Source organism: Apaloderma vittatum, unplaced genomic scaffold, assembly GCF_000703405.1.
Source record: "Apaloderma vittatum isolate BGI_N311 unplaced genomic scaffold, ASM70340v1 scaffold108, whole genome shotgun sequence".
Taxonomy (NCBI): Eukaryota; Metazoa; Chordata; class Aves; order Trogoniformes; family Trogonidae; genus Apaloderma; species Apaloderma vittatum.
In genome coordinates this window covers 27,191-40,605 of record NW_009728789.1, presented here as the reverse complement: position 1 = coordinate 40,605, position 13,415 = coordinate 27,191, and the positions used below count along the sequence as shown (strand labels likewise).

The 13,415-nt window shown below is 39.9% G+C and overlaps 1 protein-coding gene across 3 annotated transcripts in view; it reads right to left on the bottom strand.

Moving 5' to 3' along the window:
• The window catches only part of NCOR1 (nuclear receptor corepressor 1), a 51,951-nt gene that overhangs the window by 25,277 nt on the left and 13,259 nt on the right, over nucleotides 1–13,415 (bottom strand). For all 3 annotated transcript variants that reach the window (XM_009874175.1, XM_009874173.1, XM_009874174.1), the window contains 9 exons: nucleotides 11,659–11,749; nucleotides 10,983–11,161; nucleotides 10,471–10,525; nucleotides 9,564–9,665; nucleotides 4,380–4,510; nucleotides 3,678–3,895; nucleotides 2,143–2,205; nucleotides 1,337–1,476; nucleotides 500–626 (listed from right to left, as the gene is read on the bottom strand). In XM_009874175.1, coding sequence (XP_009872477.1) covers nucleotides 500–626; nucleotides 1,337–1,476; nucleotides 2,143–2,205; nucleotides 3,678–3,895; nucleotides 4,380–4,510; nucleotides 9,564–9,665; nucleotides 10,471–10,525; nucleotides 10,983–11,161; nucleotides 11,659–11,749 — 1,106 coding nt within the window. The remainder of the gene's footprint in view (nucleotides 1–499; nucleotides 627–1,336; nucleotides 1,477–2,142; nucleotides 2,206–3,677; nucleotides 3,896–4,379; nucleotides 4,511–9,563; nucleotides 9,666–10,470; nucleotides 10,526–10,982; nucleotides 11,162–11,658; nucleotides 11,750–13,415) is intronic.

The window sequence follows — 13,415 nt, the reverse complement described above, 5'->3', positions numbered from 1 at the left end:
ACAAGATCAAGCAATTCTATTGCTTACATCTTCACAAAAGGCTAGCCAAGGACTGATGTTAAGTGCCTTTAAGTATTAGCGGTTACAACTGACAAATTTAAAAACCAACCAACCAACCAACAAACCCAACTAAACAAAACCCCTCCACTTAAGTTTGCCAGTCTGAAGCTTTACTGAGACTATCACCTAGCAAATGTTACGTATTTTTGATTCAACCTGCTCTGACATGCAGAAATTTCTTGATCGGGTGCTGTTTACCCTCTATCAGATGACAGCGCAGTCAAAGCATCTCAAAATACTAAGCAATAACATCTTAAGGCTGCTTAATACAAAAACTGCTTTTTCCTCTCCAGTGAGTTTCAATTGCTAAAATCCAACTGAAACGTAGTACTTGAGCTTGAGTACTTATCAAGCGGAACACAGCTTTCTGAGCACTTAGTTGGCACAAAACATGGGTCCCTTTCTGTGCACACACACATTTCCTTCCCAGAAAAGTTACCTTCACTGTCTTCTGGATTCTCTTCTTCATTAGATGCTTCAATATCTTCATCTTCCTGAGCTGATACAGTTGAAGCTACACTCTCACACTGTGACACATCTCGCTCCTCGCGGGGCCTTCGTGAAGACTGATAAAGATACAGCATTTACATTGTACTGAAGGAACATTTGCAAGTACTGTTTCCTTTTACATGCATTCTCATTTATCAATCTGAGGTTGAAACGAAAGATAGAATTGCTGTTCAGCACAGATTCATTCACAAGGGCACACTATTTCAACTTGAAGGCAGCTTTAGCTGCTCCTGAGCAGTAAGTTTGGGAAAAGCCAGTCTCAAGATATGTTTGGGGAACAGCAGAACTACTGCAGCAAACAGACACTGATGCTTTTCAGTGAGAAAAGCCTAGGACAACATTGCAGTTTAGAGGACTCCAACACTCAGGATTCTACTTTAGATACCCCAAACCGCTCAGTTCCTGGTCTTCTACAAATTGTCTTGCTCCAGTTTGTAACGTCAGTGCTTATTATCTTTCAGGGTAACTGAACTTTTGTAGTTGCCGATGTACCGAGGAGGAACATGGTTTTCAGTGCACTAAGGAGTTCTTCAGGCTCATGTGTTCTATCTGACAGAAAATTTTCTATTGCATTTTAAAGCAAGAAGTGACTAGTATCACAGGTCAGTGAGCATCAGTCACCTTTTCTAGGAGATTTACGTCACAACACAAAAACAAGTAGAAGAGGAAACAAGTGGCGATTGCAAAACAGTCTTAGTGAAGCGTGACAAATTACTCAGGATGCCTAGTTTTCCCCTTCAAAATACTCAGCACCCCCTGCACTTACCTTCTGCTTGTGCTGTTGGAGAAGGCTGTCCAGATTGTGTCTCCTTTTGTAGTTGAAATAGAAGTTCTTACACTGAGCTTCACTTTTCGTCCCAACCATTTTGGCGATTGCTGCCCAGTTTCGTCCATGTTCCACTAGACCTGTTCAAACAGAAAAGAACCAATATTTAACATCCCAAGTGATTCAGCTATCCAAACCCAAACAAACGGAACAACAACGCCTGTGGGAAAGTAAGATAGGGAAATGCTGCTGTGCTGAAGAGAACTCTCACTGTGACAATGTATTTGAAAACTGATTATGGGGCGAAAAAGAGCCGTGTCAACCTGAATGAAGCCTCCAAATTTAACCCTCTGCTGTTGTTTCTATGTAACACCTCTGCTAAAACACTAATTTCAGGCATAAAATTTACAGGTAATAGTTTCTGCCAAATTAATAGACAAGTTAAATGCTATGTTAGCTTTTCTATGAAAAGAATGTCTTTTACAACGGAATTTTTGTAACTTACAAACACACTACTTTGAAAAGTGACATGTGACATACACCTCCTCCCATCTTTCAGAGACTTCTGTGGACCAAGTATGACATCTAACAGTTCCACATAGTCCAAAAAACATAACTCTCAAAAACCTGTTTTTAAAGACGTTTGCTTATCTTTTTTTGAAGAAAAAACAAACAGCAGCAAATTTCCAATTATTCCTTCAGTGCAGTGTTGCAAAAAATCACAGCATTTGTACTTAGTGATTTGGTAGATTATTGTAATTTTGTAAATACAGGTATTCAGAAGTCAAAAGCTTTACCAGGCTTACCTTTCTTAGCAACTTCCATTTCTTCTTCTGTCCAGCGGGATGTCTCCACAGGTTCTGCAGAAGCTGAAAGAGAAGCAAAGACACTGATCAGAGAAAAGACCAGGATTCACTATTATGGCACCAGTCACGCATCTCACAGTAAACTCATCTATTTACATAAAGGCTTGTTGAAGTCACTTGGAAAACCTGCTCTGGTCAGTGGGAAGTTGTCAGTCTCCAGTCAACCAAGTTAAGAGACCTAGTAGGAACCATCACAACCTCAGCAGAGCAAACTATTCATAACTATTCTGTCTACAAAACTACGATTAATTATCTGTCAAGAAGAAAAAAAAACCAAAAAAAAGTAAAAAAGAAGCTGGCAGCTAAGTGTGATTCCACACAAAATACTTTTCCTTCACTTCTCTGGATTTGATATCAATCTATCTGCATTTCTGAACGGAATCAAGCTGTAACGGCTTCCACTTCCTTTTCATTCAATCTGCCATTATGCAGAGCACGCAACACGGGTCCTTCGACAACTTCCATTAACAGACAATAAAAGTACAACGTAACAAGGTATCTGATCCACTGAAAAACTATTTTGGATTTTCCAGAAAATCCTTCAAAAATGGTTTTAAAAAAAACAACCAAAAGCCAAATCCGCTATCGCCTTAGTCCAGCTGCTGACCAAACCCCATCATAGGGACTGTGCAAGAAGGTTTCTCACACTCTGATGTTTACAGTTAAACAAGAACTCATCTGCCCACTCACTCTCTTCTTTAGGATATGCAGAATATCTGAGACACTAAAAAGTCATTCCAAATTCTAGAATAGCAGATGCCTGTAACTACCTAGTTGAAGAGCTGGGAGCAACAAACTGCCAGAGCAGAGCACTACAAGAAAAAAAAAAAACAAAAACAAAAATGAAAGAAAACCTGAAAAATCCAACAAAAACCTGCCCTGCCATCCTGGGCAATTATTTACTAGCCACAAGGTATCCTGTTTGCTGCTATTTCTGCACCACCACAAATTATGTCAGTCTTTTCAGAAGTGCAGTCAGAGATAGTACAGTCTTTATCAGTCATAAGCTCCAATGAAATCAGATTTTAAAGAAGTCTCTTGCCATCTAATGCAGAAACAACAACAACAAAAGCAACTCGCTAGGATCTATTTCAGATTATGAAACTCCCTAAAGTACTCAAATACCAGGCCTCCTTATTTAACAATAACCTCTGTGAGCTACAGCCTGTAAGTCAATCTGTGCCAGAGGCATTTGGATCTCTCCAGATGCACCATTAACCCTGCAAAGAAAGAAAAGAGTTACCACAGAAAGGCTGAACTGCCTTTCCCCCCCGACCTGGTTCTGAGTGATCTGCCTGCACGTACACTATTCATCACGTTACGCTCATGAAGTGTGACAGTCCCAAGCAGCCACAAAATTCCAGGCAGGCCTAAGAACACAGAAGTTACACGAAACAGGAACGGAACCCCAGCAGGCAGCGCACGCACAGGAAAGAGCCCGATGGGTCACCGAGTGTCCGACCAACGCTACTCACAAGGTTCTGGTGGGGGTGGAAGAGGCGGAGGAGGTTCTTCAGCGGCTGCAGCTGCAGCAGCGTTTGCTTGTGCAGCTTCATTTGTCATCGATCTGGTGATCCTGCCCTTACGACGACCTTGGCTATTGGCAGTTTTTCGGCCCCTAGGAGCGGCCTGCTCCCTTTCCTCTGTTTCCTCGGGTGCAACTTCAGCTTTGTCCTTTTCTTTGGTATTGTCTCTGGGAGTAGTTAAAATAAAATTCAGTCATGTTCAGCCATTATGGGGCAGGTATTTCTGAACAGCAATGTAAAAAAACCAAAACAAACCACAAAAAAACCTCAACAAATCAAAAGATGCCTTTAGCGAAACAGAATTCAGTTAGTGCCCACAACTTAAGAGTTCCTAGAGAATAGCATAAAAAATATCATGTATCAACTTCAAAGAAAATATGGAAACTGTGACAGAAGATACAAAAACCCTCAAATCAGCAAGGTATGAAAATTATTACATATGCAAAAAAAAATAAATGTCATGGCTATTATTAGTTGAGCAAGTTAGAGAAGTTCCTGTGTTCAAAAAATTGTTTAATGCACCAAACATAACCTAAACAGGAACAGTTTTCCGTCAAGATTTTGCTGTCAGGCTAAGGCAAATCCCACTCCAATTTTTGCAAAAACTGCACTCTAGGGTGAGTTAATGACTTTTTCAGTATGTGTACTTACTTAGATTCCTCTTTCTCATCCTTTTCCTCCTCATCTTTCTTTTCCTCCTCTTTTTTCTCTGATTTTTCAGCTTTTTCCTCTTCTACCTTTTCTTCTACCTTTTCTTCTTGAGAAGGACGAGCAATTTGTTGCTGAAATGAAGTGGGATTTCCATATTACAACAACTCGACTGCGCAAAGGTGCGGCAGCGCGTGTTCAGAGCGGCACCAGCACCAATGCCGCCTTACCTCCCACTTGATAACATGTTAAATTACAGTCACTGCCAACCAGGCAACATAAAACGCCTCTGCCAAAAACTGCAACACCTCTCTGCACCCTGAAATCGTAACGAACACGATGTTCCGCACATTATCTCTCAGACTTCAGAAGTATTTGCCTCAGAACATGCAATTTCTACGTAGTAGCTGTATATTTTCAGCACCTTTCAATTTATTTTCTCTTCTGTTTCTTCTGGTCAGCTGCCCCATTTGATAGGGTCTATTGTCTTATAAATTCCATGGAGGTACGGGCTTTTTTCACGGCCTGGGCACAGAAGTGATAAAGTACACGCGTCTACCAATTCCCGGGCTGTTTTATGCCGCACAAAAACCAAACTGCTTGAGAAAGGTGTAGAGAAGTCTGACCAACATCATGTGTAGAAATATTGTTGCTCCTCTCAACTTTTATTTTTAACACCCATTTTAAAATAGTGAAACATGATAGCTTACAACTGGGAAGCAGAAGATCTTGTAGCATGAAAATTATGACCAACTCTAAAGTCACCTTCTCAAAACTGTTGTTAGCAATTAAAAAATACAATTGTTCAAAAACTTGAGTCTGGAATTTTAGACCTATGTTTCCAGAAGGAAAATGCTAGACTAGAATATTTTTTTTTAACTGTAACATTTATTAAGGTGATAGTTGTATAAGCACATTAAGCACTGAGAAATGACAATGTAGTTACCATTACTTGTTCTCCTAAGGAAAACAGCACAAAATACCATCTATGCATTCCCTGTTAAGGGACTCTTGCTCCTCATCTTTCAAATCAACCCATGTGCAAGGGTACCTCATTTTAGGAAGCACATAAATTTGACTTAAACTTTCCATAAGATACAATCTGTTTCAAACAGGAATTAACGGAAGAAATGTCTGTTATTCAATGTGATTGCATAGAACTACCAGCATGGCCCCCTACAGCTGCTAAAAAAAATAAAATTAAAAAAAAAAATCTAAAAAATGAAAGAAAAATTTGTGGCATTGTTTTTACTATTCCTTGTCACACCCACCCACACACAAAGCCTTGACATCGCTTGTCTGACTTCACTGTTAGAGGTGGGATAACATTAGACAAGGCAAATATCCTGTGATATTTGAAGAAAGCATGAGAAAAATGACACTGCTCATAGGATGGAAAAAAAGAAAAAAGCCTTGGGAAAGATCTATCAAACATGGCTACAGAAAAGATCACCTTTATTTTTAGTGGCGTTATCCTCCCTAAATATATTCAGGAGCCCAACTATTGCTTTTTGCCATCCACAGCAATATATCTGCACACAGGCAAAGCACCCTGCTTTCCAACACTGCTGTGTCTATAGCTACGTCTAGAGTTTGCCTGCAAATGCCTTCCTCTCGAGGCTAAAATACCACAGTCAGCTACCGTGCAACCCACTCCCCAAATTCCCAGAGCCTTTATGTGAAGCAAACAGCAAATGAATGAATTCTCCTGAAGGGCCTCAAAAGCCAGAACCCGCATCAACCATCCAGAGCTTCACCCGTATCGCCCATTCACACCAAACTGTATCCCCAACAAGGTGAGTCCCGCAGAAAAACCCAAGCCCTCTGTTCAGCACCACCACCACGGGAATGTAAGAGAGGGTGGGGAGTGAGATACGGCCACAGGAGTTTACACTGAAGGGGCTCGAAGGGGGTAAACAAAGTGCTCCGTCAACCGAGGCCCCCAGCCAGTTTGGCTGCTCTCCAGCCGAACCAGTGGGTGCAGAACTGCCGTTTTCTGACTTGCTCCTGACCCGGCAGAACACTCTGCAAATCAACTTCAAAAAGTAAAATACACGAAAGATTTATATAAAAGCTACCTGTCGAAAAAATACCCAAAGTACACTTGGCAATTCTGCTGTTCTAGGACTTCATTAACTCACATTTTACAATCCACTGAAAAATTCCTCAAAACAGCCTTTTCTTTTTTACAGAACTAACCTTCGTAAAAGCACAGCAGCAGGTGTCACTGTTTCACTACGAAAACTAGGGCTGGAAATAGTCACAAAAAGGACTTGTTTTTGACATTTTAATCATGTGAACTAGAGCAGAAAACCCAAACACTAACCGCTACCATCTTGCTGCCAATTATCAGCATTTAAGATCCTGGCACTACCTGCTTACACAAAAAGTTCCTTTAAGCATGATGGCAGAGACACGCTAAGATAAATTATTTTCATTGTGCTAGATAGGTTGACCGCAAAAGCAAGCAGTCAAAAACCGCATTTAAAGAAATAAAAATTAAAAATAAAATCCCTATTTTACATGTAATCTATACAAAAAACAGTTGCTGAAAAATCCTCTGTTCTTTCTGCCCAGCTAACTTAACATCACACTTTGTAAATAACAGCGTTCTCCCTTTCACAGTGAATTTATTTACCATGCATAATCAATAGGTCAAGTGCAGGCTAAACACAAACCTTAAAATAGCTGAAGCCTCGGTCACCGACGTACCTGCACATTCATCTGTCGCTTAAAACTTTTACTATCCAGGCAATGGGACGGGCTTTAACTCGGGGTACGATTCAAAAGGACAAAAACCACGCCGGCACCGACATCACGCAGCTCTTTAGCGGAGGCTGCCTGACCCAGCAACGTGGTTATTCCAGGAAATTGTGTCATTCTGCCACTTAAGCTGCCTACAGCAGAGTTACCCATCTCACATACAACCTTCTAATCTCACCGGAGTCACCGGAGGTAATCCCCACCGCGCTCCCCTTGATTGGCCGTCACAGACATACGGCGAATTTCTGTCTAGTCAGATCACCGCACTGGCCACCTGCTGCGCGGGCACACGGCCCGACCCACCGACGCGCGTTGCTGCTGACCAGGCAGCCGGAGCGCAGAATCCCCCTCCTCCTACCCAGCTGCCGCCCTGTTGCCAAACTGCAAGGGAAAACTTCACTCAGAGAGAACTTCCCATCAACGAGTTATTTAGGAAATTCTCTATAATTGAGGCAAAAGCATCGCGGAGCCGTGTTTTCTCCCATTCTTTGTTGAAAACTTGCTCTTCGTTTGAAAAGTCACATTTGGTTTAAGATACACTCATTTAGTTGCCTCTGTGAGCATTCTGGGACGGTTTAGATAGCATTTTATAAAAATAGCATTTTCTAGACCTAGCTGAGGACAAAAATGCATCAGAATTCAATAAGTCTTACCTCTCTAAAATCGCCATGCCTTAATTTAGCTTTCAGCTTCCCTAAAGCAGATGCCCCTCCACTGAAACTCGAGCCAAGTTGTACTCACTACATTCTCTGAAGGATTTCAACATCATTACCATGATTAATACCTTCTCCACTGCGATATTCCACTTGCTTGACTTCTAATTTACAAAAATATATGAACTCTTAAGAGTTTAAGCTGAAGCACCTGTTATTGGCATGAGCCCATCTTGGAGCACATCATAAATCTTCCATGACTTGTGTTTGCCAACCAGCAAGGAAGTTTCAGGTTGCTACTCAGAGATATGAAAAATATCAGCTTCAAACAAAGCTGGGCTGCAGAGGGGGGGAGAAGGAGGATGAACTGCATTCTGCAAGCATAAAATAAAAGGACTGGCAAAATACAGGTTATTTCCAGTATTTTCTCCCACCACAGCAGTTCACAATTGGTCAGAGAAGAAGCTGCAACTAAACCCTGTGCTTAGTGACCATGACTTTATCCCCAGCAGTCCGTAACTTGCGGGGTAGAGACAGAGTCTTCTGTGACACGATCCCTTCTCTTAGAACAGCACCGTGACCCTTTCACGTAGCCCCAAGTGTCATATTTACCTAATTTGCTGTTCTGCAGTTCAGGACAGATTTGCGCAGCCACAATACCTCAAAGCCTCAACAATTTTCTCCGTAGTATCGCTGCTGAGATATTGACTAAATCCAATAACCCACAATTCTTGAGATTTTCAAGCCTGCAGACTTCTAAAACCCTGAATTTGAGAGGACTCTCCTCTTCCGCCCCCATCAAGCCTCTGTTCCAGCAAAGCACTGGGTATCTCAGCACCTTGTATCCAAACCGGCTTCCAGCTGTTAAATTCATTTTGAAGTTACAAGCTGAAAATATGTGCAGTCTTCGCCGTTACATCTAGTAACCTGTCCACGTACTTTATTTCATATATGACCTTCTTTCCGGACCCCGTCACTGACGTAGCTTTCATTCTATTTTCAGAACTTCCTAAATACCTGACACACGCAAGGCGCAATCAGAACGGGAAGAGCAGGGCACATGCTCAGTGAATCCGCAGCACTTCTTCTGCTTTCTTTAAACAAAGAAAAGGTCAAAGTTTCTTACTTTGTTATTCTTGTTGCTTTCTAGTATCCACATTACCCTGGTAGCCTAGAAAATGTATTTATACGCTTCTTCTACCTAATACGCTCTTCTTTTCCTCTCCAAAGACTTTAATAACTTCCAAAGGAACATTTCCTGAATCAGCAGTATTTTTTATTTGCAGGCATTAAATTGGTCTCTTTCTTCTTGCTATGAAGTTCCAGTTTGACTTTGAGCCCGACCACCAAATAAAGATCACTATTAATTTCTGCTTTTTGACAGACATTGATATTATGAGGTGATTATATATTTACCACTGCAAATCACATGCTAAATCTAATTGCTGCTGGCTCCAACGCAGGACTTAATGATGGATTCAACTTCAATGTCTATGTAGAATCCTCAAACTGTCATATTAAAAAAGGCACAAATGTGCAAGGGAAGAAGATACTTCACAGACTTAAAACCAAACTAACCAAGAACGCCCTTGAGGCCAGGATTATTTAAATTTAAAAAGGGAAAAAATGCAGTAAAAGAAAAATAAGTCTTTTTCCTCCTGCTTGATCCCCTGCCCTGCATATAATATAGTTGCTCTATCAGATAGTAAGACAGCTGTAAATATGAAACAACAAAGTAACAATATCCAAGCAATTAATAAATTTAAGATACCTGGTTTCTTCCTCTGCGTTTACCGTAATTCCTTCGCACAAGGGCTTTATAATTTTCATTTTTCTTGGTCAAATAATAATATAATACACAGTCGGGAACATTCTAAGGTGAATAAGCCAAAAAAAAAAATAAAATTAGCTTTTACTCCTCTAAGAAAAATACAGTTTTTCTACTTAATTTCTCTCAACACTTAAACTATTCAACTCCTAGACTAAAATAAAACTCGTATTAGATTTGCTTGCTCAGCAGGGAGCTGAATTCATGCACAAACATAACAATATAACTATGCATAAAATTATAGCGTTAAATACAAGTCTCATATTTCTACTATCCCTCAGCTACTTCAGTCTGCATGATTTAATGTATCCTAGACAATCTGCAGGTTTGAAAGCATCTCTGTCATTAACAGTGTTTGTATTCAAGATTCTGCTGTAAGTCTTAACAAATCCTAACTCTCCTTTACTTCTTATATCAGTTCTAAAGACTAAAATTAGTTCTAAAGACTAACTCAACCAGCAGTAGGATCCCACTGACGTGAAAGGTGGTGGCAAGTTCTGAAGAGTTAGCACAGTGGCTCAGTGGAGGGAGGCAATTACATCCTTATCTAAGCAGTGAAACAGTTAAAGCAGCTTACCCGCTTCAAAAAGAAAATAAGGTAAAAACTAAAGGAAGTACCATTTTCTTTTATTGTTGGCAGTAGTGCCATTTCACTAACTTTTGTAAGATGTTTGCACGCGCTAACAATGTTACTGATCGAGTATTATAAAATCCTGTCAAAGCAGCAACTTTTTCTGGACTTTTTTTTTTTTTCCCCAAGAAAGAAAAAAATGTGGCTGGCATAAATGACTTACATTTGGAAAGTTAGGGATCCCACCCTAAGCTCTACTTATATTTAAAAAGGTCTTACCTTTCGTTCCAGGTAGGAAGCAATTAGACCAAAGTTCTTGGGATGTTGGACAAACCTTTCATAAATCAGAAATTATTTAAGTTTGACAACATAATTCATGATCAAATAAGCAAAGCAGTCTTTCAAACAACCCGTTCCACCGGCAAGCCTTTGATTTACACAACTGTAATTAGCTTAAAAAGCCCAGTCTTCAAATTGTGCAAATTTAGAACTAAGCACTTAAAATGAGCTATTAACCAATATAATGAGATAATTTTGTACTCTGCTCATTTTTATCTTATCACTGAACCGACATACTTCTGCGAAAACTTATCATGTTAGGACTAAATTCATGTGAGCCTGTGGAGAGGTCTAAACCTTTCACAATGCTTCATTCAGCCAGCTAAGAACACTATCAAATATCACTGCACAAAGGCTTCAGCATTCCCGATTTAACTGATGTTTACCGTGGGGTTAGATATTTAACTGTCATTTGTAATGTAATAAGAATAAAAGATAAGAAAGTCCATTACTTTTCCTTAAAAATCTCTTTTTCATGGTCGGTCCAGACATTCATGAACTGCCTGTCTTTATAAACTTTCATGGGATCCTCCATCAGACCATTCATATTAATAAACTTCACTCGTCTTTGTTCTGCATCAAACATCATGGGAGGAATGACAGAGAGCTGGCGCATTTGTTTTTCATTATTCTACAGGCAAAGAATAAAAGAAAAAGTAAAGAACACAAAGAGTTGCTACTAATGCTGATAGTTCTTGAAGTACACAACTCTAAAGCTCCATCACAGCATACATTCCCCGTCAGCCTGAAACTCCTTTCTGTCCACTTCTTATATATCCCAACGAATATTTGCATAGGCTTAAGGAAATAAGTGTTGTAAATGATGAAAAACTAAAAGGGTGCAGGGTTTTTGAAAGGACGAGTTTTCACCTGTTAGAGCTGTAAAAAACTAGGTTGTACCAAGCCTGCAATGAGCACAGACGCATGAGAAAAATCTGGGACAGATACAATTAGAAAGCATACCTCTTAAAAGAGACGCATTTCTAAGACTTGTTTCAAGCTAAACTTCACACAGATTCTCTCAAATCAGCCCCAAAAGGTTTCTTTATCAAACAAACCAAACCCTCTGCCAACGAAAAGATCGTCCTTCGCTGGGCTTTTATAGCAAAGCACAGACAATAGCCTCACCTCCTGCTCAGAAAGTCCGTCGATGATTTCAGAGATCTCATGTTCACTTCTAGCAATAGTTGCTGAAAGTCCAGCCCCTCTCTGACCAACCCTAGAATGAGGGGAAAACAGAATTAGTAAAGATAAAGACAGGTCTATTTTCCGATTTTGTACATAACAACCACCTCCAAATTGCCTTAAACTCTTGTTACCAGTCTTCTTTCCTAGGCAGTCTCAGAGTACAATGAAAAGTACCGTTCAAACAACTGCTCACTTTTACAGGTGAATTTGCACAGCTCAGCGAGAACGGTATTCTTGACTCAACATCAAAACAGGAGCATTGCCACCAATTCCATTGCAGGTACGTGTTTTAGATGTGTTAATACTCTTCTGCTGAGTATAAGACATGTTCATCAGTGGCACAGAAATCATCATTTTAATTGGCACGATCGATACACTGTGAAACGTAGCTTAGCTTCTTATTTTTTGACAGAAAAAAGCACACAACTTGCCTTTCATCAGTTTGGTCAAGTTACTGATACAGCACTGAGACCCATCAAAACAAAGGGAAGTTTTCCACTTTTGAATTGATGGGCAGAGGGGTAATTTGGAATAGTTTTACAGCTAACAATCTTTACACTTAGGACCGTGATAATAATATATTACAGTATGTAGGTCAAAAAACGTTTTGGAGATAAAAACCACCAATAGTTAGTGACAAAGCATCTTCATTTGCTCAAAGATTTTACTGAACTAATCAATTTGCACAACATCTGACAAAAAAAAAACCCTCACTATTTAGCAACAGTACTAAGCGTGGCTACAGATACAGCTGGTATTACATTATAGAACATCATGTAAAAGAGATGGACCCTTCCCGAGCAATTCTAGACGTGATATATTCTTAAAGCAAAAGCTTCCTATAGCTAGGAGAGCTGTTTCTAACCGTTTATTTTCTTTTCTTCTTTTCTTGACTCCACAAAGCCAGATCTTGCAGCCTTCATGGCATACTGCAAACTACCTGCTCTTCCCACGTTTTATGAAATAAGGTGATTTAGGCAGATAGTTAGAAAAGATGATGAAATCTTTACAGGGCTTGAACTCTCAAAGGTGTCTTAAAATGATTTCAAACATTAGATGAGCAGATTTCAACCCAACTGAATCAAGCTTGACCTAATTCGAGTTTCAAGCACTGCTTACAGGACTGGTAGATAAAGTGAACTCTCAAATAAATTGCACTTCATTCCTTTTAAGACTTTGTACAATTTCCACTTAAGAAATGTCTGATAGATTAAAATTAAATAATAGGGAGTTAATTGTCGCAGCTTGCGTACTTCAAAACCAAAAATGCCTGAAATAAAATTACATGGCAAGTACAACAAAAGATCACTCAAACTGTTAATTAAAGAAGTCAAACGATTTTTGAGTGTGTAGGCTAATGAATGCAGGAATCCTGAAACACAGCAGTAACAAAGACACGCAGTGACAAAAAAATAGTAAGTATAAATTAAGGTGTAGGCCCAAAATGAAGAGGCTCGCACAAAGCTGACACTTCAATTATTTTACGACAAACTCCACAAACCTCTTTGCGAACTTGAGGAGCTTAACCCATATAGTCTCACAGAGCACCACAACCTAACTAGCCTTTGCTAATTAGACCTTTTTCTATATTTCCTTTGGAAAAGACGGGGTTTGATGGTGGATCTAAAAAAGGGGATAGAAAAAGAATAATTTGGACATCACTGAAGTGGCCTGGGAGGACACCAACCTGCTGAGGT